General features: G+C 41.6%; 1 protein-coding gene across 1 annotated transcript in view; it reads right to left on the bottom strand.

Annotated features, from left to right (window-relative positions):
* The window catches only part of Kiaa0319 (KIAA0319 ortholog), a 58,822-nt gene that overhangs the window by 30,943 nt on the left and 2,149 nt on the right, over positions 1 to 25,730 (bottom strand). Inside the window, exons 2-6 of the mRNA XM_013035223.1 lie at positions 24,633 to 24,711; positions 18,286 to 18,421; positions 11,946 to 12,718; positions 6,203 to 6,395; positions 762 to 860 (exon numbers count right to left, since the gene is read on the bottom strand). Coding sequence (XP_012890677.1) covers positions 762 to 860; positions 6,203 to 6,395; positions 11,946 to 12,718; positions 18,286 to 18,328 — 1,108 coding nt within the window. The 5' untranslated portion in view covers positions 18,329 to 18,421; positions 24,633 to 24,711. The remainder of the gene's footprint in view (positions 1 to 761; positions 861 to 6,202; positions 6,396 to 11,945; positions 12,719 to 18,285; positions 18,422 to 24,632; positions 24,712 to 25,730) is intronic.

Raw genomic sequence — 25,730 nt, 5'->3', positions numbered from 1 at the left:
AGTGGCGCTGTGGCTCAAGTGGTAGAGCGCTAGCCTTGAGCTGAAGAGCTGAGGGACAGCGCCCAGGCCCAGAGTTCAGGCCCCACGACTGGACCCAAAAAAAAAAAAAAAGAAACCTGCTTGTGCTGCAGCTGGACCACAGCAGTTCTTCATCTCATAGGATTGAAATACAAATGTCTAATATTGACATCTTTGTGTATTAAAATGTTGACTTATGTATAATAGGAAAGGAATGAATAAAAGAATTGACTGACCTGTATAAGAAATAGTCAAACACCCAAGGAATGAGTTGACTTTAAAAATAAGAGCATTGCATTGAGCCATAGAGCTGGAACAAATGTTCACTGGATGTTAGAGACTAGATTAATAGAACAAAGAGTTTTTGGAACATTTTTTGAGCAATTGGTTTGAAGTGTTCTGAGAACCTACAGCCAGATATTCAACACAAAGCTTCAGGCCAAGGCCACCTCACCCTCCTCATAATGGAAGCTTCCAGGCTCTATGGGTTGTCACAGACCATGATGTGATATATGCCAACCTCTTCTGCTCTAACTTTCTATTCTACATCATTAAAATGTATCACCATCTGTCCTGATCAATTAAAGGATATGTACTATGTTTCATTTCTTACATTTGTACTTCATTTTAATCTGTTTCAATAAACTTTGGTAGTCCAGCATTCATAGTTGATGTTGCCCAATGAGGTGAAAATGATTCCATGCTGCAACCTGTAAAGACTTACTTTTGAGGAAAACTCTCACCTGCAGAGGGTGCTGGTACAACAAAAGCCTTCAGTTCAACTTCATTGTTGGGTAAGGTTATCATTAGGTTATCCCCAGCATACACGCTAAGTTCTTTCACTAAAAATCAATTAGAAATAGTACCATTATCCCATTGACTAGGAATACTGCCACTACAGAATATGAAAATGTTATAGTGCTTCTCAACAGTCAATCAGTTTTTGTTGTTTTTTGTTTGTTTTTGTTGGTCTTGAGGCTTGAACTCTGGGCCTAGGCACTGTCCCTCAGCTCTTCAGCTCAAGGCTAGCACTCTACCACTTGAGCCACAGTACCACTTCTAGTTTTCTGGTAGTTTATCTTCCCAGGCTGGCTTTGAAGCATGATCCTCAGATCTCAGCCTCCTGAATAGCTAGGATAACAGGCACCCAGCAATAGATCAGTTTTTATCATCAATTAAATCATGTCACCAGGCACCAGTGGCTGATGCCAACAATAGTAGCTACTCAGGAGGTTGAGATATAAGGACCAGGGTTCAAAGCCAGACCAAGCAGGAAAGTCTGTGAGGCATATCTCCTATTAACAACCAAAATACCAAAGCCAAGCAAGAGAATGAGGCCCTGATTAGTACTCCCCTCTCCCACCATACAGATTTCTAATTGTCCTTCAGATAACTTTATCTGAGATACATTTTATCTGGCTGGTAATATTATGTTGAGAGACAGACTTTATAAATTTAAAATCATCTCTAAGAGTAGGTGCTATGAACAAAATATTGGTTGAAAATGAACAAGGTATTAGATAACAGGAAGTTCACAAATCAGGTGAAGTACTATGGATTGAGTTTTTTTCTCCTACAAGCTTTTCTCATCTCCCTGGTATGAGCTAGCTTTAATTACAAAAAAAATTAAGTGTGCTCCTAAGTGTTTCTACATCAATCATAGAACCATGTTTGGGTAGTATTCACATGAATGATTGCTGGTGGTTTGCTCTAGGAACCTTTCCCAGAGAAAATCCAGTCAAATTCAATGTGAAAAGACAATTTAACTCAAGCAGCAAGAACAGTGACTCTCAGCCAAAGCATGTAACTTCCGCACTCACTGAATAATCGGGGTTAGACTGACATAGGATAGTTCTATAAGGTTGCCTTGAGTAAACAATTTCTCTTGTAAAACACACTGTCAAAATATCCCACAGAGCCGGGCGCTGGTAGCTCACGCCTGTAATCCTAGCTACTCAGGAGGCTGAGATCTGAGGATCGCGGTTCAAAGCCAGCCTCGGCAGGAAAAATTGTGAGACTCCTATCTCCAATAAACCACCAGAAAACCGGAAGTGATGCTGTAGCTCAAGTGGTAGAGCGCTTGCCTTGAGCTGAAGAGCTGAGGGACAGCGCCCAGGCCCAGAGTTCAAGCCCCCACGACCAACAACAACAACAAAAATATCCCACAGAGAAAACACTGGGGAGAAAACAAAACATAGCAAAACTGAGTGCTCTAAGGAGTTCTCAGCTACTTGGAGATGTCAGAGGGACTTCTTGGTCAGACTAGTCTCCTCCCTTCAGTCCACAAGCCCGGCTCTCATTGGCTCTTCCCTTCCATCACTCACTCTCAATCTGAAAGGAAGCACTGGGGAAGAGAGTTGGGTCCAAATCTATCATTTTACTCACAGAGAATTTGAGCCCTACAAGGCCAAGAATGATGTCTGGGACTCTATGGATAATTAGCAATCGGTTCATAACTAATTAATTGAAATGTATTTATTTCAGCAAACCCTAACATACCAGATTGAATCATCAGGCACTGTTTCAAAGGCTTCAAAATGATTGATTGATTTAATCCTCCTAATTTTGTACTAGAGTGAAAGTGAAGTCCTTAGAGAAGCTGCACCTATATTAAACATTCTGCAGATGGATCTTAGCTGAGCTTCTAGAACATAGTGATTGTGGAGAAAGGAAAGATTGCAGGTCAAGAGCCAAAATTACCTTCAGCTATCCTAGGAAAAAAATTTCATCTGCTTTTAATCTTTGGATCTGATCTAAATTAGGAAAAGCTCTCAGAGTGTGTTGATAAGCTTTGCAAGCCTCAGATCTGAAAGCTACAGACTAGGGTTAGGCACCAGTGGCTCAAGCCTGTAATCCTAGCTACTCAAGAGGCTGAAGGCTGAGGGTTGAAGTTCAAAGCCAGCCCAGGCAGGAAAAGTCCATGAGACTCATGTCCATGAGACTTAAAAAGTTGGAAGTGGGGATGTGGCTCCAGTGGTAGAACACCAACCTGGAGTGAAAAAACTAAGCAAGAGTTCAAGGCTCTGAGTTCAAACCCCAGGACTAGCACACAAAACCGGACCAAATCAAACCAATCTATGGACTTTGCTGTGCAGCCTGCCTACCTAATACCCTCTTTCACAGAGGAGCACATCAGTTAAATGTGTCCCTGGTATACAGTCTTTCCTAACCAGCTCAGAATAAACTATCTGCTCATTTCCCTTATAGCAGAATCATTATTTTTTTTGTCAACACTAGGTACTAACAGAACAAAAGGAATCTAATTTCATAGGCAGATTTCCCCCCCCCATATACCAGAGCTTCCTGTCCACCCTTATCCTTTTCTCTGCTGAAGCTCAGAATCAAATTAAAAATATTTTTAAAAGGCAGAAAGATCAAGAATAAAAATATTTTAATTGAATTGCATTGATTGAAAACACTTAAAACAGGGCTGGGAAGTTGGCTCAGTGGCAGAGCGCTTGCCTTGCATGCCAGAGGCCCTGGGTTCGATTCCTCAGCACCACATGAGCAAGAAGAAAAAAGCTGGAAGTGGCACTGTGGCTCAAGTGGTAGAGCGCTAGCCTTGAGCTGAAGAGCTGAGGGACAGCGCCCAGGCCCAGAGTTCAGGCCCCACGACTGGACCCAAAAAAAAGAAAACACTTAAAACAAAGTTGGGAGGGAGTACTCAGATCTCTAAGGAGCCACAGCTTGTGACCTTTCACCTAGATTGGAGTCACACTCATATTTAGATTTGACCTTTGACACACTAATCTCTGTGGATTTAACAATGACCTCCTCCCCCACCCACCCTCAATTCCAGAAAGCGAATCTGTACTGTTTTTTTTTTTTTAAAACATAGCTCAACTTTGGGCAATCACAAATGATGAATTAATGATTTACCCCTCTTGGAAAAATGGGAGCACATTTGCAAGATTGCAATCCTGCTTAAACCCACAAAAATGTAGTTTAATTTATTCTTGGTTCAGGTGATTTTGTTGTTGGTTAACAAGGAGTAATATCCAAAGTTCATTATCCACAAAAAAGCTCAGACATGTGCACTTGCATACTCTAATACAACTTCTTTGCTAGAAAAATTGGATACCCTTTTCATTCCTCATCATTGCCTCAGCAATGCATGCATGATACTTTGGGCACATTTTCCTTGGTGGATTTGTAGAGGACCATATGCTGCCCCAGATTATGGCTGCACAACAAATAAACCACAGCAATAAGCCTTTTGGAATAAGGATTATTTTGAGCTGCTAATTTGTAGAAAAAGCAAACACAGGTAAGCTCCTTACATTTGAGTAAGGATAGTTGCATGTATACAGGAAATCTCTATGGATAAATGTTAATACCTTTATCCAGCTAATCTATCACCACCCCCAAGAAGAGGCAAAGACTTAAATCTACATAACAACACATTTGCTAGCAAGGATGTGAAGAAAAAGTGTCTGTTACAAATATACTCTACACATTCCTTTACCCAAATATATCCAGTCATAGTTGCCCAAATCCATAGACACAGATCTAGAAAACAGGGCTATGTATGAGATAACACATATCATATCAAATTTTTGTTTGTTACAGGCAGCAATTAGCCATGAGCAATGAGGAAATGCAAAAAAAATATAACATCCAGTATGAGACCTGGCAGTAGCTGAAAGAAAACAATGTCATAGCTGGGCGCTGGTGGCTCACACCTGTAATCCTAGCTACTGAGGAGGCTGAGATATGAGGATCGCAGTTCAAAACCAGCCCCGGGAGGAAAGTCTGTGAGACTCTTTTTTTTTTTTTTTTTGAGTCAGGTCATGGGCCATGGGTCTGGGCCTGGGCACTGTCCCTCAGCTCTTCAGCTCAAGGCTAGCGCTCTACCACTCAAGCCACAGCGCCACTTCCAGCTTTTTTCTTTTTGCTTATGTGGTGCTGAGGAATTGAACCCAGGGCCTCAGGCATGCAAGGCAAGTGCTCTACCACTGAGCCTCCTTCCCAGCCCCATCTGTGAGACTCTTATCTCCAATAAACCACTAGAAAACCGGAAGAGTTGCTGTGGCTCAAGTGGTAGAGCTCTGGCCTTGAGGTGAAGAGCACAGAGACGGCGCCCAAGCCCAGAGTTCAAGCCCTACCACCCCCCCCCCAAAAAAATGTCATTCCAATTAAGGTGGACCAGCCTCTGGGATCCACCAAGATCATGAAATGTTTCAAGCTGCTTTTCTTTGTGTTATTAGTACCCCCACCCACCTAAGGATTAATGAAAGACTTCCTGCCAGCCTAAGATAGATCAATGAATCAATAGTTACTACAGCAAAACTAGATCTTTAAATTACTTACCCAGGTCAAATGGAATTCATTAAAACTCTCCTAACCATTGTACAGTAGCTGGGTCTCAAGAGCTGGTTCTGAGAGAAGATTTAATGCTCCAGGCCCCAAACATTTCAATAAAAACTTGTGCTGAAGTAGGGCGCCAGTGGCTCACACCTGAGATCTGAGGATCGTGGTTCAAAGCCAGCCTAGGCAAGAAAGTCTATGAATCACTTACCTCCAATAAACCACCAGAAAACAGGAAGTGGTGCTGTAGCTCAAGTGGTAGAGCTGAAGAGCTGAGGGACAGTGCTCAGGCCCAGAGTTCAAGCCCCATGACAAAAATAAATAAATAAATAATGTAGTATTGCTCCAAAATGGCCTCTCTGTCTCTCCTTGCTAAGTTTTATCGCCTAGACTAACATTATTGAACCTTCAAAAAAAAGCCAGAACTTTCCTACAACAGAATGTACTGGGTTTGGTACCTGGCACTCTAAAAATACTGGGTAAATGTAATATTACTACTGCAATTATGCATGATTCTCCCTTGATATGGGCAACAGACCAAGCCCATTTCAGCTTGTTCACTCCACACCGGCATTAACTCCACTGAAGACCTTCTCTAGCCCCTCTCAAAGAGTCAGGTAACCCTCCCTTTCCCCATAGCTTCCCCTCCCAGCATTTAGCATAATTTATCAGACCCACCCATTTACCTGAATGTCTCTTCCCCTAGAGGAAAAACTATGTCTCTGTCATCATTATTCCCAATGCCGAGCACTGTCTCTAGCGTATGATATATGCTCAACACGGAGGCCAGTGGGAATGAAGAAACTTTACAAGTTGTCATTCTTATGGTCTATAACATCTCAAGTACATTTCTTCCCGTTGTAATTTTAAAGATTACCTGTCCTGGAAGCAGTGGGAGGAGGTACGGATCCCTCAGGTGTGGAGGACCCAGAAGGGGCAGTGCTAGGGGCAAGTGTTGGAATGCTGTGTTCTGTGTTCCCCAGAGTAACTGTGAGGCCTGGGCTTCCCTCCATGGCAGCTGGGCTGGACTCCAGGCTGGCGGGAGGAGGATTATGGGAAGGTATTAGAACCTATGAGATTAATTACAAGAATACATCGTTATGGAAAATAAATCATGAACTCTTTGAGAAGCACAATGTCACAAACATTTTTGCATAAATTTTTTCATAAATGTTTGAAAAGCCCTGACTAATAATGCAAAACTCTGGAACTCCAGGCGGTTTCTTTCAAATACTCTCTCTGATATCAGAAAGGTTTGGTGAGTTGAGCATGTAGCTCAATGGTAGATCACTTGTCCAGTATGCTCTAGCTTTGATCCCTCAGCACGCCAAGAGAAATTTCTTTTTGTCCATCCTAAAGCTTGAACACTGGGCCTGGGCACTATCCTTGAGTTCCTACTGCTCAAGGCTCGCACTCAACCACTTGAGCCACAGCACCACTTCTAATTTTTAAGTGGTTAGTTGAAGATTAGAATCTCACAGGGACTTTTCTGCCTGGGCTGGCTTCAAACAATGAGCCTCAGATCTCAGTCTCCTGAGTAGCTAATGAAGTAAGGAGGTCAGGTCTGGCCAGGGCCATATTGGCCACATGGTGGATAGTAGGGTCTAGCATCTTGTCTTCGTGCTGGTGGAAGGAAACGCCTCCACCCACCACCTACCTCCCAGGTGATGGGCTGCCTGGAACCCTGTAGGCAGGGGTGGCACTTGGCTGATAGGTTACTGAATCTGTCAGTCCAGTGCCTGGGACTGGGAATTTCCTGTGGACCTGCCCTCTGCTTGGACCCTATTTACTACCGGACCAGCCCAACCACCAGTATGACATGCCATGTGTGTCTCCATGGTCATGTCCTGTGTCTTGTGTCCTGTCTCCTGGCTCATTTCTGGTCATCATAGTGTCCCAATTCACTTTTCCATTGGACCTGAATTGGTTTGTTGGTATTGTTTTTGTTCTTTCCTCTCTAGCCTGTTTCCTAACAGTGTTAAGTGTATATGGGGGCTGCGGGCCTTTGTAACAACTGGGTGCCAACAGCCTGCTAACTGTGTAATAAAGAATCCAATATTCCGTGTTTCAAAATGTGGCTTCTAGAATAATGCACTTTACAACACTAAGATTACAGGCTTCAGCCACCCATATCTAGTAAGGGGGAAAAAATTTTTAAGCAGTTGGTCTATAATCTTAGTTACTCAGAGGGATGAGAACTAGGAGGCTTGTGAAGTATACCTCAACTGGTAGAGTGCTTGCCTAGCAAGTGCAAACCTTCAGTTCTAACCCATCTGAGAAAAAACTAGAGCTGTGACTAAAACCACACATACAAATAAATATTAAAGATAGAAAAAAAAACCTGTAATAGCCCCAGAACTAATTAGTATAATAAGTAGAATGTGTGTGTGCCACTCCCTCAATTCACTTATTGAAGTCCTAATACCCCCCCATCCCAGCCTCCCCCCCCCCCCCCAATCCCCAACCTTCTCCTTCCCCCCCCCCCCCCCCCCCCCCCCCCGCAATGTGAAGGTCATCGGGAAGGACGGAGCCCTCAAGAAAAGGACCAGTTCCAGGGTAAGATATAGACAACTAGGTGTGCTGCTGTCAATCTGGAGTCCCAGCTGAGGCTAGAGGATCACAAGCTTGAAGTCAGCTACTTAGTCAGCGAGACTCTGTCCCAAAAAATAAATAAATAAAGGTAACACAGAAAGAAGCAAAAGGGCTGGAGATGCCAGCTCCGTGGAACTGAACTTGGCTAGCATCCGAGAGGCACTGGGTTCTATCTCCAGCCCTGCCAAAAAAAAACAAAAGGAGAGAGAGAGTCCATAGGTCTACTTAGTTCTCTTCTTGGGAGGCTATAGCAAGATAATGATTATCTGAAAATCCAAGTAGGCCTTCACCAAGGCTCTGACTCTGCTAGAACCCTCACCAGAGACTGCTAGCTTCTACAAATGTATGGTATCAGTGCTTGGGTTTTTGTTTGTTTTTTTGTCTTGTTTTTGTATTAATTCTGGGGCTCAGGTCCTGGGCACTGTCCCTGAGATTTTGTGCTCAAGGGCTAGCCCTTGAGCCACAACTCAGAGATAAGAATCAGAGTTAAGAATCTTAAAAACTTCCCTGCCCTAGCTGGCTTGGTACCACCATCCTAGATCCCAGCCTCCTGAGTAGCTAGGATTACAGGTAAAGAGCCACCAGTACAACACCTTACAGCACTTGTTATTTAAGCCCTGATTTTATGGAATTTTGTTAATGTCACTTACAATTGACTTACAATAATGAAAAACAATCAAAATAATCCAACAATAAACAGATCCCTGGAGAGAATGATCTCTATTTGTATTCTCTATTGTATGTTAACCACAACTTGAACTGATAATTAAACACACTAAACTTTTAAAATTAAATATTATGCTACTGGAAAGCAAAGTGCTCCCTGGAGTCTCCACAGCCCCTATCTGGGTGGGGCAGCATAGGCAGAGTCTAAACACCCACTAGGTACCAGTAGCAACTAGTAAAATCTTCGATAATTAACTTCCAAAACCAGGACCCAAAAAAAAAACTATTAAAAAATTAACTTTAAAACATACTTCAAACTAAGAGAAATCAGTTGACCAACATTTTAAAAATCCCCTGGTGAATCGATCATAATTTTCAGATACTCAGTTTCATTGGCTCAATCATAATTTTCAGATACATTAAACTTACAGGCTTCTGGATTTTAAACATAAATGCAAATATACATGGCTGGGCCCAGCACCAGCCCTGTCTAGGAACAGGGCTTCAGTGCCAGAAAATTAGAGTAGCAATCTAACTACATAGAATGAGCTGGTTGTCTCCTTTTGTTTTTATTTAAGTTCTGAAAAATTATTAAGTTTAAATAAAGAATGGAAGGGCATTGGACATAAAGTAACTCAGCCTTGGGTTCAATCTCCAGCACTACTAAGTAAGAATGAAGAGGCTAGTATTATGGCTCAGAGAGAGGTAGAGCTCTTGCATAGCTTTCATGAGACTATGGGTCTGGTTCCAAACAACACATTTACTATTGAATTATGGATACTGGATTTAAGTAATGCTATCTTGCCCTTACACTGTTTTGGCATCTTAACAGATGATAGGGAAATTTTCACCCAGTTCCAAGAACTCTAAAGTTGATATAGGACTTTCTTTGATCTGCAGATGTTTTGTGAGTTGTTAAGTAATATAGAGGTGATATTCTTTAAATTGCAGGTGTCTCATGAGTATTGTTTAGCTCCAGGAAAGTTTTGCTCCAGAGAATACTTGGCTTTGCTTGTCCTTGATTGTTTCCTCTAAATAGCTTGCTTCAGTAAAACAACTTTTGCTAGTTCCCATACCATGTGACATCTTCATTGATGTGGTTTTTTGCTATTATAAGCTCTGTAAAAATTACATTCAGGGCTGCAGGTCTTGGGGACAGGAGTCCACCTGCAGGCACCAGCTTTCTAATAAAGGCTCCTGATTCGACCTCTCAAAATGTGGCTTCTCTGTATCTTGCTGATTGAATCACTGTATAACACCATTACCACTACCACTACCACCACCTTCAATGAAGGTAGAAAGTCATTGGAAAAATTAAGACACCACTGATCAGGATCACAAAGCCATCAGGAAACAGTTATGGAGAAGACAACTCTACTCCAATTCCTGTACATCTACTTCCCACCTCACTGCCAGCCTCTGATTCTTTCCTTCCCTGCTCAGGTCATCCCCACAAAGCTCCTTGCCAACTCATTCTTAATGAAGCTCTCTTCCACATGCCCCAGCAAAAGAAAATGTATTATGTATCTGGAAGAAAGGAGAATATTGTCCATTTCAGCACTGCAAGTAGAGTTGAGCCTAGACTCAAATGCCTCTTGTCTGTATGTAGTTTCTCTGCTGTTCCTTTGAAATACCCATTTTCAGTCTTGTCCACTTAGAAGCCAAATGGCAAAAACACATGTCCTTTATCCCCTACATGTTTGATCTTGTTTTTCCTAGACAGCCTATTTAATGGTATCATTTTTTTATATACTAGGGCTTGAAATCAAATCAAATCAAAATCTATTTTGCTGTCCCTTAGCTTTTTTGCTTAAGGCTAGCACTCTGCTACTTGAGCTACAGCCCCACTTCCTACTTTTTGGTGGTTCACTGGAGATAAGAGTCTCACATACTTTCTTGCTCAGGCTGGCTTCCAACCATGATCCTCAGATCTCTGTCTCTGAAGTAGCTAGGATTACAGGAATGAGCCACCATCACCTAGCCAAAATAATTACCTATAAACAAACAAAACTCTTTGCCAATCTCCCTAGAAAATCTATTTTGCTTTTATTTACAAATTCATTTCAATGTCTATACACTGATCTGGGCTGGCATTCTATTTGAGTTATGCCTCCAGCCTTTTTTTATATTTCAGACAACCACTATGCCCAGTTTTCTCTCTGAAATAGGGTATCACTAATATTTTGCCTGGGCTGACTTCAAACTATGATCTTATCTTCCCCCTCCCAAGCCGGGATTACAGCGGTGAGTCATCATTTAAACTTTTTTTTTTCCTTGTCAATCATGGGCTTGAACTCTGGGTCTGAGCGCTGTCCCTCAGCTCTTCAGCTCAAGGCCAGCACTCTATCACTTGAGCCACAGCACTACTTCTGGTTTTCTTGTGGTTTATTGGAGAGAAGAGTCTCATGTATGTTCCTGCTCAGGCTAGCTTTGAACATGATCCTCAGATCTCAGCCTCCTGAGTAACTAGGATTATGGGTGTGAGCCACCAGTGCCCAGCTAGAGCCAAAGGATTTTGAACAGAGCATCATTTGCCATAGTTCCATTCAGAGATGCTAGAAAGTAAATGACTTAGCAACATGAAAGAGGATAGATGATATAAACATGTGTTATATAAAGATAATACTTTTAGATATTTTCAGTTGAAAGGTTTCTTATTCATTTTAATTCAGTTATAAGAATGGAAAATATAACGTAGCAAAAAAGCACCTTTTTCTGATCAGTATTTTTTTTTCTTTCTTTTTTGGGGGGGGTCTGGTCGTGGGACCTGAACTCTGGGCCTAGGCGCTGTCCCTCAGCTCTTCAGCTCAAAGCTAGCACGCTACCACTTGAGCCATAGCACCACTTCCGGCTTTTTTTTTCTGCTTATGTGGTGCTGAGGAATTGAACCCAGGGCCTCATGCATGCAAGGCAAGTGCTCTACCACTGAGCCACCTTCTCAGCCCCTGATCAGTATTTTGAAATGACTTCTACTCCTATTTTATGGTTGAGATTCTTATAGTCAATGGAATCTAATGTTCTTTACTTATTCTAACCTAAATACCAAAGTTTAACTAGTATTTTCTTCTCCTTCTCCTTTTTGGTGCCAATCCTGGGACTTGAACTCAGGGCTAAGGTGCTGACCCTGAGCTTTTTTGCTTAAGGCTAGCACTCTACCACTTGAGCCTCAGCTCTGCTTCTGGCTTTGTGGGTAGTTAATTGGAGATAAGGGACTTGGAATTTCCTGTCGAAGCTGGTTTCAATCGTGACTTCCTCATGGCCCATCCATGTTGAAAGGCTCTGGCCAAGCCCAGCCTTCCTGCTGCTGGCTCTCTCCCAGCTCTCCTCCACCCTCCACACCAGCACATCCTGTGCACACTCACCTCTTTCCCAGAGCTCTTGCTCCCTTGTTCTTGATGCTGAAAAGCCTCTTCTTCTTTCTTTGGAACCCCTCCTGAAGTTGAAAAGTTCACCAAGGGAAGCAAGGTGACAGCACTGCTGTCTGCAGAGTGCTTGGGGACAGGGGTCCAAGTTGTCTCTCTAAGTGCATGTGGATCCAGGTCATGGGACTCTGGGTCCTGGGGCTTCTCCGCTGAAGCTGTAAGGGTGTCTCCAGCAGCAGATGTGTTCAAACCTCCCTGGGTGCCAGGCAGTAGGCTCCAGTCCGGGTACTCAGCACTCCCTCTGGGATCCTGCTGGCCCACAGGCTGGAGAAAGCCCCGCTCCAGCTGGCTATAGTCATCGGGGTACTCTGCCATCTCCTCCAGGCCCCCATCTTTGCCTAGAAAGGGCAAGTCCTTCATGATATCCTCCAGTGTGTCCCCCCAGACCCTCGAAGGGGGATCCTTGTTCAGCATCATCTCTCCGTAGTCCAGCAGCTGTGTGGGTCTCTGGACAGGTCTGAACACAAAGGTGAGATAGGAATTGATGGGGCCTATCTTGGGTTCACAGTTCTCTCTGTGAGGGCAGCTCACCAGGTAGCAACTTCCCTTAAACCACCAGGCCAAGTCACAACTGGCCAAGCCACAGCAAGCGGCTGTGCAGTCACCCATGGAGAAGGTCTGTGACACCCGTGTGATTCTAATGGTTTCCAGGCTAGGTGAAATGATTGCATTGGAATAGGTCTTCCCCTCACTGCACTGTTGAGAGGCACCACCTGCAAACAAGGCAGACACTGAGGAAACAAAGCATATGACAGTAAAACAACCCCAGAGATCAGAGCCTTATCAACCTCTGGCAACTATGTCAAGCAAGCAAGCAGAATTATTTCCTATAGACAGATCTCTGTCATCCATCCACCCACCCATACTATATGCAATGTACCCTCCAACTCTCTACCCACTCTCCAACTCTCTACCCACTCAGCAATTTTTCATTCTTCATCCATATAATAATTATCATCCATCCATCCATCCATCCATCCATTCATCGATCCATCCTTCTATCTTTCCTCCCATCCAACCAGCCATCTCCATCTTTCTATCTATCCCTCCATAGATTCTTTCACCTATCCATGCATAACTTCAATCTCTTCTTTAAATTTCCTCCCATTTAGATAACAGAAATATCTGTCAATCTGTGAATAGGACAGTCTCACAGAGCTAACTCCAGTAGCTCAGACCTACAATCCTAGCTACTCAGGAGGCTGAGATCTGAACATTGTAGTTTGATGCCAAGTCCATGAAACTCTTATTTCCAATTAACTACCAAAAAGTCAGAAGTGCAGCTATCACTCAAATAGTAATGAGGTATTCTTGAATAAAAAAGTTATGAGCCAGTGTTTAGGCCCTGAGTTCAAATCCCAGTATCAGCATACACATAAACACACACACACACGCGCGTGCGCGCGCACGCACGCGCACACACACATGCACAGTTCCATAGACTTTCTTGCCCAAGCTGACTGATCCTCATATCTCAGCCTCCTGAGTAGCTAGGAGTACAGGTGTACACTACCAGCGTCTTGTTTCTGTAGTGATTTTTCATTCCTGAAATCCAAGAACAAAATCTCTTTTCCCTATACTTGTTTGTTCGGTATTTAATACAAGAATCATTTTGTGGCAACCTGATACCAAAACAAACCAATCCACAACTAATTTGAGAAGCACTGTATTAAAGTTTGGCTGCAATCATGAGACTCCCCACAGTACTTGCCCATGCCTCAACCACTTGCACCAGGAGCACACCTTTAAGGGGAGGAAAACAAGGGACCCTATATCTAACAGGCTCTGAAAGAACCTGGTATAAGGGCCCTATCTTGTATAAGAAGTCCATTTTGCTACTTTTTGCTTTCAAATAAACCTGCTCTTTTTGCTTCAAACAATAACATTTGGCTGTAGAGCCAGAATGTCAAGGAAATTTCTTTGCTAGTTAGGGTATATCAATGAGAGAATATCAGAGATTGCTTCTAAATGAAAATGGCTATATACCATATAAAATTGTTTATTTCTATACAATATCAAGAAATAGATAATTTTTAATAACACTGACTCTAGTACAAGTTAGTAGGAATTAGATAGACACCTCTTCCAAAGAATAAGCAGCATTTTACCAGGGCTGAGGCCCTGATGTCATTTTCTTAAGTGTAAACTCGTGTGTGTGTGTGTGTGTGTGTGTGTGTGCGCGCGCGTGCGCGCGCCAGTCCTAGGGCTTGAGCTTTTTGCTCATGGCTAGCATTCTACCACTTTAGCTACAGCTCTACTTACAGCTTTTGGGTGGTTTATTGGAGATAAGAATATCATGGTCTTTCCTGCCCTGGCTGGCTTCAAATCACAATCCTCAGATCTCAGCTTCCTCAGTAGCTAGTATTTTTTTTAGAAAGTAGCATTAGCTCAGATATGGAGGAAATAATAATATATTCTGGTTTGTCAAGATCAAGAGATAATGGAATAGAATACAGATGAGTAATCTCCAACTCCAAACTCTACTCTCAAAAACATTGTTGTGATCATAGATGCTGGTGGAGATGTAGCAAAAGGAAATGCTACTACACTGTTGGTGGGAATGTAAACTTGTTCAACTACTCTGGAAAGCAGTATGGAAGTTCCTAGAGAGATTAAACATAGAGCTCCCCTAAGATCCAACAATCCCACTCCTGGGCATTTACCCAAATGACCACAAACAAGGCCACACTAAAACTAACCAGCACAATTATGTTCATTGCAGCATTCTTTACCACAGCTAAAATATGGAATCAGCCCAGATGCCTCTGAGTAGATGAACATACCAAGAAAATGTATACATATATATATGTATGTGTATACACACACACACACACACACACACACACACACACACACACAATGGAATTCTATGCTTCCATCAGAAATAATATTGCTCCATATGTAAGAAAATGGAAAATCTTGGAAAAAAATCATACTAAGTGAAGTAAGCCAGACCCAAAGAAACATAGGCTCCATGGTTTCCCTCATTTGTAAAAACTAGAATATGTCTAGGATAGTTCTATCAGAGGATTACAATAGCTATATGTACATATGACCATATAAAATGATGCTAACTGAAATGAACTCCACGATATGGAAACAAGAGTTTTTTTGTTTTGTTTTGTTTTAGTGTACTGTTTGCAGTTATTTCTTTTTTCTTTCATTTTCCCCCTATGGCTTATCCCCTGTTGTCACTGTTTTTTATTTCAGTACCCTTAGTCTTGTATACAAGTTTATCTGATTTGGAGAAGAGAAGGGGAATCACAGAATGGTGAGGACAAAGGACAAAGGGTGAACCAATGCAACAGGGATACTTACAAGACACTATGTTGGAAATAAACTTTACAACTTGGGGGAAGGAGAGTCAGAGGAAAAGGAAAAGTGAGAAAAAGAATGAGGAAAGGGGTAACACTGACAAGAAATATAATCTTTTCCTTACTTATGTAACTGTAACTTACTCATCACCTTAAAATTAATTAAAAATAAAAGTTGTTAGAGATACTGCTATATCTGAGTAACATTCACTCACGCTAGAAATTTTTTCCAAACCTAAATGTTAAGATTTGCTTCAGTTCCCTGATGACACAGTTGGTTCATCTCCTTTTGGATAATGTGACTCAGAAAAAAATGAGGTTTCTGGCTGGGAATGTGGCTCAGTGGTAGAGTGCTTGCCTTGCATGCATGAAGCCCTGGGTTTGATTCCTCAGAACCACATAAGCAGAAAAAGCTAAAAGTCGCACCATGGCTCAAGTGGTAGAGCACTAGCCTCGAGCTGAATTGCTGAGGGACAGCACCCAGGCCCAGAGTTGAGGCCCCAAGACCAACAACAACAAAAAAAAAAAAGGAAAAGAAAAGAAAAAGAAAAAAGAAAGATGATGTTTCATTTCTGATCTTTTTCTAACAGAAAGCTCAAGAGTTGCCTTTTAAAATAGTGTCACAAAAGTGAGGCACTGGTGGCTCATACCTGTAATCCTAGCTACTCAGGATGCTGAGATCTGAGGATTGCGGTTCAAAGCCAGCCCAGGCAGGAAAGTCTGTGAGACTCTTATCTCCAATTAACCACCAGAAAATTGGAAGTGGCACTGTGATTCAAGCAGTAGAGTTCTTGCTTGAGCTGAAGAGCTCAGGGACAGCGCCCAAGCCCAGAGTTTAAAACCCATGACCAAAAAAAAAAAAGGTGTCACAAGGCATACTGCATAGGGAAAAGACTGCTATCCCAGAGCAGGTAACTGTCACAATATGATAATGACATCTTTCTGTGAATGAGGCCTTTGACTGAAAGCTTAAGGTGGTTTACAGTCTAACTGGAGGAAGACTTATGGTATAACTCTAGGACAGACCACATCTGTTCTGCAAATATTGCCTAACAGGGAGTTGTTTAGATAAATATACTTTAAAGCAGGGTTCTTGAAGCTAAACAGAAATTTAAGAAGTGGAACTCCTAATAACTAAGTCATTTTCCTTTGGGCCTAGTTGCCATGGTTACTTCAGAACCAGCTACACACTCCAGAAAACTCTTGAAAGACCATTCAACTCCTGGGAGCTAGGAGACCTATCAATGACGTTCACATTCTCTACAAATCCTAGCCAAATCAAGAACACAGAGGCCCAGAATGACTGTTTATATATCAATAATATCATTGTAAGTATTTAAAGGTAAGAAAGAAAAAGAAGACAAGCTAAATGTGAATAACATTAGTGGAACTCAGTAACTCTATTTAAAAATTTGAATCAGTAGAAAACACCTCAAAAGAAAAGGGCAACAAGAAGAAATAAAAAGGTACGGATTTGATTAGAAAAAAATGAATGGCTAGACACTGATGATACAATATTAGATATGACAATATAAGTACTTCTGACAGTTATCACAGTATAGAGTATATTAAGCATGAAAAAGGGATGTTTTTTCCTTTCACACTAAGCAGTGTGATAGATTGGATAGATTGGGTGGGATGTACTCTGTAGGGCATAGCAGTGCTTTTCCAATGGCAGAACTTTCTGAAGTGGCCCTTGTATCATTTAAAGTGACACTTCTCAAAATTTAGGTGTTTCTGAATCATCCTCAGCATCCTTATGGCTCTATATCATTTTGACAAACTCCATACATAAAAACAGTTTCTCTAGCTACATCTCTATTTTCAATTACTGCTACACCCAAATAGGTTCAGATCTGAGGCTCACCAAACATTTCATGATGTAAGTGTATTCCTGATAAGCAAAACTGGGTATGGGAAAAATCATATATATGGAAAAGTGGAAAAATCATATATATATAATACATATGTTTATATATAAAATACTAAATATATAAACTATACTATAAATTTATAAATTATATATTGTATCTACAAATATGTTTATATATATAAATATATGTATTTACACATAAATATGGACATTTTGATCCTTGCAAAAAGACCTATTGTTAAGTTAGTGGCTTACACATGTAATATGAGCTACTCAGGCAGCTGAGATCTGAGTTTTATGGTTCAAAGGCAGGAAAGCCCATGAGACTCATCTCCAACTACTCAAAAAAGCCATATGTGGAGCTATGGCTCAGGTGTACAATGCTACCTTTTTTTTTTTTTTTGTCGGTAGTAGGCTTTGAACTCTGGGCCTGGGTGCTGTCCCTGAGCTATTCAGCTCAAGGCAAGTGCTCTACCACTTGAGCCACAGCACCATTTTTGGTTTTCTGGTGGTTAATTAGAAACAAGAGTCTCATGGACTTTCCTGCCTGGGCTGGCTTTGAACCGTGATCCTCAGATCTCAGCATCCTGAGTAGCTAGACTTACAGGTGTGAGCCACTAGCCCCTGGCATGAAATTCTTTTAAATATTCATATGTAGCCGCTTCCCCCTAGAATACATAAAATAAGTCTCATGCCTGTAATCCTAGCTACTCAGGAGGCTGAGATCTGAGGATTGCAGTTCAAAGCCAGCCCAGGCAGGAAAGTTCATGAGACTCTTATCTCCAATTAACCGCCAGAAAACCAGAAGTGTTGATATGGCTCAAGTGGTAGAGCACTCACCTTAAGCTGAAGAGTTCAGGAACAGCGTGGAGGCCCAGAGTTCAAGCCCCATGACCAACCAAAAAATAATAATAACAAACACATTTAACTTTTTCCCAAAAAACCACTTGTGCATGCAATATATCTTTATATGAAAAAGAACTGTACTGTAAAGCAAACATACAGCCCCATCATTTCATACTGATCTGATTTGCTTAAGACAGATGGGAAACTCCAGCCTACCCTTGGCATTAGCAGGGTAATGGTTGCCTACCTGCAATGGTCACTAGCAGCAGCACAAATGTGAGGTTGGCCATTCTGCCTCACACAGGGTGATGGCAGGCTTCCAGGGCAAAGATTTGGCACAGGTTCCTTTTGGTGTTTTTAGGAGTCAGATTTGGCCTCTAGAACTTTAAAGGAAAAAGAGACAGAAAGAAAACAGTAGGTAAATGTGGAAACATACAAAATCATTCCTGTCATTTATCCATGTCAATGTGAAGGCTGACCCATTTACTTCTTACAACTATATCCCAGGAGAAATACCCATCCAGACAAGTATGTTCAAAATAGCTAGTACAGTTCCTAGGAAGAAGTAACAAAGACCAACCTAATAAGAAAAGCTTGGTATAGAAGAGGAATCAGTCATCATTGGGTTTTGGCAGAGACCCAGAGGCAGGCAGAGAAGCAGGAAGGCTTTCTAATTGAAAAAAGGAAGGCTTCAGGTGTGCATTGAGTGGCAGCTGCTATACACAAGCTAACTAGAACTGAGCCATCATCCTGTGATTAGCTAGGGGAGTGTATCTGGCTTTCTCTGGTTGGTCCTTAATTGAATGAGGCACTAAGAACTAAGTAAGCTGACAGTTCGTAAGCAAAACTTGTAATTTGGGGCTAATCACTATAGAAGTTATTTGGCTTCTCAAATTAGAGAGAGCAATCCAGCTACCTCCATGTCTTCCTTAGAGCAGGCTGGTTATTGTAAATAAGGGATTGGTTTTCTGCACAGTTTGCTGTAGGTCATGGGCCAAAGTTCCATTTTTATATATGGTCTGGCCATTGTCCATTTGTTTTTTTTTGTTTGTTTTGTTGGCTTTTAATCTTCAAATAGCTGCACAAAGGAATTTCAATTTAATATGTTCACTTGGGCATTGTTCATTTGTATGCTGAGTCTCTGAAAGCCCAAATCTATAAGATGTTGGCATAGGTCATACTGTTCTATTTTAATCAGTTCTAATGTGTAAATGTTTTCTCATTTACAATCTCTGACATCAGGCTGTCTTGTAATTGTAACTGGTCACATGGCAGGGAGGAAAGAGATATCAAAAGTAGTGCATTGAACATCAACCATGCATAATTGGTAGCAAAGACCCTGAAGAATGTCCCCTCTACAAGAAGGGATTTGGGATATATCTCAGTGGTAGTGCATGTACTTAGCAAATACAAGTTCCTAGATTCAACCCCCTCTTCTATTTTTCCAAGGCTTAAAAAATTACACCCTCCAAATTTTGTTAAGATGTACAAGCAATATTGTAGTAAGGCCACCCATATCAGTAGCTGAGCCATTTGGCAGAAATTATTTGAGTTATTTGGCAGAAATGAAGAATATAAGAAAATTTAGCAAGAAATAGAGGCATGGCTCCAGTGATAGAGCACCAGCCTTGAGCAAGAAAAGCCCAGAAAGAGCTCAATTTCCTGAGTTCAAGCCCCAGCAACAGCACACACACACACACACACACACACACACACACACACACACACAGAGTGAACTAATTTGGCTGGCATTCTACCACTTGAGCAACAGCTCCACTTCTGGCATTTTGCTAGTTAATTGGAAATAAGTGTCTTTCAAATTTGTACAACTAAAATCTTGCTAATGAGAAAAAAATCACAAAAAAATGAAACTCAAACCAGTTTAATTCTGCAACATTAGGGACATTCTTTTTTTTTTTTTTTGGTCGGTCATGGGGTCTGAACTCTGGGCCTGGGTGCTGTCTCTCAGCTCTTCAGCTCAAGGCTAGCGTTCTACCACTTGAGCCGTAGTGCCACTTGTGGCTTTTTCTGCTTATGTGGTGCTGAGGAATCAAACCCAGGGCCTCATGCATGTAAAGCAAGCACTCTACCACTGAACCACCTTCCCAGCCCCTAGGACATTCTTTTTTTTTTTTTTTTTGTGAAAATACCGAACAGAGGGGTCACAATTACATGGGCAAGGTAATGAGTGCATTTATCAAGCATTGCTGCCTCCTCCTTTGTTTCCCCTTACCATCCCTTTTCATCTTCCCCTCCCTCCCCTGCCCAGGACATTCTTATACCCTGTTTTATGTGGTAACTGTAGCTGTGAGAAGTGGCCTAGATATGGCTAATTTGGACTGCCAACTATGCTGTCTCTCCCCAGAAAGCCTGCATGCATAACAGGGAGATAAAAAGCTGACACCACTTGTGACACTTTGTTCATAGGTGCAACACTTCAACCAATTTATTTCAGTTGATTTTCTGAATCCCCACTGGTTTTTAAGCAATATTTACTGGAACCAGGAACAATTTGTTTACAAGAGAAAGAACACAAAGAATTGTAACACTCAAGTGAGAAAAAGAACCCAGGCAAAAGAAAGGCTTTGAAAACAATCCATTTATATAAAAAACAAAAGGGGGGAGGAGGTAGATGTTTTCAGTTTAATCTTCAAATTCAGTAATTTTTATTTCCATGAGATGGAATAACCATGCTGCTCAGAAACAAATTATTTTTCAGAGTCTGCTGACAGCTTTCATCTCAGCTGGGGCTGAGTATATGGGGGGGGGGGGGGGGGGGAGAAGTACTGTATGCTATAGCCAGAATTCAACGTAACCAGAAGCTGGTAATTACTTCCTAACTGACCTTAGGTTTTGGTAAGATTTGCCCATACCTATCCTGTGGAGAATAGAAGGAATATTCTTCTGGTATTTCTGTTTCACTACAATTGAGTTTACTTTTGGTGCTAAAAAAAGTCACAGTAGACATGGTGAACTGAAACCCTTTTGTACAACTACCTAAGGGACAATAAAACAAAATAAATTATATTGAACAGAAAAAAACAGTCACAGTAAACATACTTTCCTTGGCTTTCCAAACAACTTCCAAACTTGTAGCCCAGGGCTACAAGATCACAACTGGAACCTTGTATTAAAGTTAAAATAAACATTTGCTTCCTTTTTTTTTTTAAGTTTTAGCAAGGATTTATTTAAGTAATGGAGTTAAAGTGGAGAGAAACAGAAAAGAGGGAGGAACTTGACAGTCTTACAGAGGGACAGAAAAAAAGATGGATCTGCTGCCAGGAGGCTTCAACATGCAAAGAGAGTGCCGTTTTCACTGGCAACAGGAGTGCAAATCACACAGTAGCAATTCCCTGGCTGCTTCAACCAGAGCAACCCAAATATAGTTCTCACCTGACTGAAAAGTCCCCACGGCCTACCACCAAAATTACATGGATTCCAGTTACTGTTAACCAGAATGCTGCCAGATTAACTGGCTTAACTGGTTCGCAATCCTGTTCTGTATTTCCTTGGCCAATAATAAAACACCAAGGAAAAGGTTAAAAACTGATTTTCAACATATTTTGCCAATGGTGATAGGAAGTGGGAGGGAGTCAAGATTCTGGAGATCAATATGCAAAAATATGCAGAATGACTTCACACGTCCAAAAACAATCATTTTGGCACTCAGATTGCCACAGTACAGAGCTTGGTTTTAATCTTAGCTAGGAAGATCTCAAAGAGGAGGCCTCTTTAGGTATTTTTCCTCCGCTAAAACAAATGCTGATCAACCATGATCATAGTTTTGCTTCTTTTCTATTTTCATCTTTTCCTAAAGACAATTGCACTATTCTGTGTCTGCCCTAACAAAATACCAGACTGGGTGGCTTAAACAGCAGAATCTATTTTCTCCAGAACAGCAGCTCTGGAGGCGGGAAGTCCAGCCTTCTCTGGATCAAGGTCCAGCAGAATTTGTTTCTGGTAAGGGCAGCTGCAGAGGAGAGGCTACAATCTCTTATTGTGAACATTAATGCTATCAGATCAGAGATTCACCTCATTGAATGGTAATTACCTCCATAAAGGCCTCATCTCCAAATATAGTTACATTTTGGATTTAGACATCAACATATTGGGTGTGGGACAATAAGCATTCAGTACATATAGCACCTATCCCAGATACCTAGGCATACAACTGACATACATCTCTATCAGTGGCTGGACTACAGGCTCTTCTGCAGTTCTTTTGGTCTCTGCAGCCCTCCACCATCCACAGTTTCAGTTCCCAGCCTTTCTTTTTATTTTGGGGGGGGGGGTCCGGTCGTGGGGCCTGAACTCTGGGTCTGGGCGCTGTCCCTCAGCTCTTCAGCTCAAGGCTAACACTCTACCACTTGAGCCACAGCACCACTTCCGGCTTTTTTCTTTTTGCTTATGTAGTGCTGAGGAATGGAACCCGGGGCCTCATGCATGCAAGGCAAGCGCTCTACCACTGAGCCACCTTCCCAGCCCAGTTCCCAGCCTTTCTTGAGAAGTTTTTAGCCCCTTTCTAGTTGCTACATATAATTGGAACTAGTGTCATCTTCTGTTTGTGAAACCATTTAGCCCATTCTACCCATGAGAAAAGACCACAGCAGGCAATAAAAACACCCAAACAGCTGGGTGCTGATGACTTACATCTGTAATTCCAGCTACTCTGGAGGAGGCTGAGATCTAAGGATAATGGTTTGAAGCCAGCCTGGATAGACAAATTTGAGAGACTTTTATCTCTAATTTACTAGAGTTATTATGGATCAAGTGGTACAATGAGTGAAAAAGCCAGAGTGAAAAATCTTGAGTGAAAAAGCTAAAAGAGAGAACCCAGGCCCTGAGTACAAAAAAAAAAAAAATGAAACAAACAACATGCTTGAACAAGGCTTTAGTGGGACTTCTGCCACAATAGAAGGGAGCAATGGAGGTCTCCCAATGTGAAGGAAGGTCGCTTTATATAGCCCACCACACATGAGCAGTCTCATTATCTGCTAACTTTTTCTTAAATCATGTTAGTTTGCAAAGATGTTCTGGGTCTGCCTGTCCTAGCTGTTATGTTAGAAGTACTCTTTCCAAACAGAATAGGAATTGATGTGAAATCGGTTGCGACAAGCTACTATTCCCCTGGGGGGATACTACTTGGAAATCTTGCCATTATTATCATCACCTTAGCATGAAACTACTGCAGCCTGGATCTAACTTTACCATGAGATTGAAAGATTTATAGGCTCCAAAAAATTAAAAGAAGTACAATTACTACTAAGGAGCCAACCAAGGTTAGAAAGTAAGTTAAGCTTAGGAGAGAGCTTCCTTAATCACTGTGTAGAGAGTAGACCTATTACCAACAAGGAAATAAATGCTTTGGTATGCCTTGTTATGATTGAAGCCTTATCACTCACCAATCAGAACCTACTTGCAGTGCAAAGGGTAAGCTCAGTAGAAAGGCCTTTGGGATCATAAGTCAGATCCCCAAAACATCTGTGTGCATGTACATGTGTGTGCATGTACACACATGCACAAGCACACACAGACCCATAGTTTCTGACTAAATGTGATGAGTGGTACTGAAAAGAAGGTAATGCAGAAAGTCCTTGTAGAGGCACTAAGAGTTCCTCCTTTATGGAGCTCACAGTCACAACGTTCTCAAAAAATGAAGGAGAGATAAGACCCAGAAAAAAATCTAGACAACACACATAGCTAGATGCCAAGGCGCAGACGTAAAATTTGTCAAGTTTTTAGAAACTTTTCCACGGAAAGTTGATGGAGCAATGTAAATTCTGGCTAACCTGTGCCAACCAACACAGAGGATTACTGAGGATTTTACCAACCAACACAGAGGATTACTGAGGATTTTACTGGCAACAGAGATAATGCTTTACAATTGCATTATAAAAGTACTCCCTATAAGGAAATCAAACAGAATTAAGGAAAACATGATCTGGTATTGGGGTGTGTGTGTGTGTGTGTGTGTGTGTGTGTGTGTGTGTGTGTGTGTGTGTGTGTGTGTGTGTCTAAATTTTTTTTGCTCGAGGCTATCACTTGAGAATAGCTCCACTTTCAACTTTTTTGAAGGTTTATTGGAGATATGAGTCTCACAGGAGCTGGGAATGTGGCTTAGTGGTAGAGTGCCTAACATGCATGAAGCCCTGGGTTCAATTCCTCAGTACCACATAAACAGAAAAAGCCAGAAGTGGTGCTGTGGATCAAGTGGTAGAGTGCTAGTCCTGAGCAAAAGAAACTCAGGGACAGTGCTTAAGCCCTGAGTTCAAGTCCAGGATTGCCCCTCCCCCCCCCAAAAAAAAGTCCTACAGACTTTCCTGCCCAGTCTGACAGATCTTAGCCTCCTAAGTAGTTAGGATTGATTACAGCATAAGGCACCGGTGCCCAGCTTTGGCATTGGTTTTTAAACACAAGAAGGGCATTTGTGAAAAATAAGGAATAAACAGATTCTGTGAACTCCAAAAGGAGGGCTGGGGAGCCACTAGAAAAAAAAAATCCAGGCAGAAACATCCAACTCTGCTTTTTTCAACTCTTTAAGCATCAGATTATTAGGAAGTGGAGGAGAGAGTGACAGCACAGAGGTTTCCTTACCCCAAACCATCAAATAAGAGAAGAGAAACATCAGCCCACTGTGACTTTGGTTTCTGCATCAACAATGGATGGAAAATATCTGGAAAAAAATGAAAGAAATGGATTTATACTGAATACATATAGAATTTTAATCTTTATATCCTAAAAAATACAGTATAAGAACTATTTACATATTATTTACATGGTATTAGGTATTGTTAGTAACTTAGAGAAGGCTTAAGGCACATAGGAGGATACATATAGGTTCCATATAAATACTACTATTTATATAAGATTACAGCATTTGGATATTTTGTTATGGTTGGGTAAGGGATGGGGAGCAATCTAAGAACCAATCCCTCAGGAATATTGAGGGGAAATGGAGAGGATCATTGGAAAAAAACCCCGAGAACAGTCTAGAGGAACTGAGGGCAGCCCTCACTGACTTCTAGCCAGAAACAAATATGAATTCTATAAATTCAAGAAACTGAATTCTGTCTATAATCAGAATGATGTAGACTCTAGACCATTCAAATGGCAACTTGATCTGACTCTAGTAAGATACTAATAAATGCTGATAAGTGGGTGTTGTTTCAAGCCACTAAAATTTGTAGCAAATTATTGCATAGCAACATCAAACTAATGCAGCTGGCAGGTAGGCAGGCTTGACTGACATTATAAAACATTATGAAAAGCTTCACAAATATTACAAAGGCCTAGAGGCGCTAATGAGACAGATTAATAAGAGCTAAGAGAAACCAGAGCCAAACCAATGCAAGACTGAAAACAAGTGGCAGAAGGATTGCTAAGATATGCATCATCATAGGGAGTTTCAACAAGTGCTCTTTCATACCTTCTTTTTTATGCCAAATGGGGCATAATTATATATAACAAAACCATGTATTTTCTTCATGTGGTACTGCTGAGCTTTCAACTGAGGACCAACCTTACATTCTTGCTCAGCTTGCTCTCTCATAGCTGGTACTCTTACTACTTGAGCCATGCAGCTAGCCCTATTTTTGCTGGGGTTTTTTTTTGGGGGGGGGTCCGGTCGTGGGGCCTGAACTCTGGGCCTGGGCACTGTCCCTCAGCTCTTCAGCTCAAGGCTAGCGTTCTACC

The sequence above is a fragment of the Dipodomys ordii genome, unplaced genomic scaffold (genome assembly GCF_000151885.1).
Source record: "Dipodomys ordii isolate 6190 unplaced genomic scaffold, Dord_2.0 Scaffold206, whole genome shotgun sequence".
NCBI lineage: Eukaryota > Metazoa > Chordata > Mammalia > Rodentia > Heteromyidae > Dipodomys > Dipodomys ordii.
The sequence above is the reverse complement of the archived record's forward strand: the minus strand, read 5'-3'. Positions and strand labels throughout refer to the sequence as shown.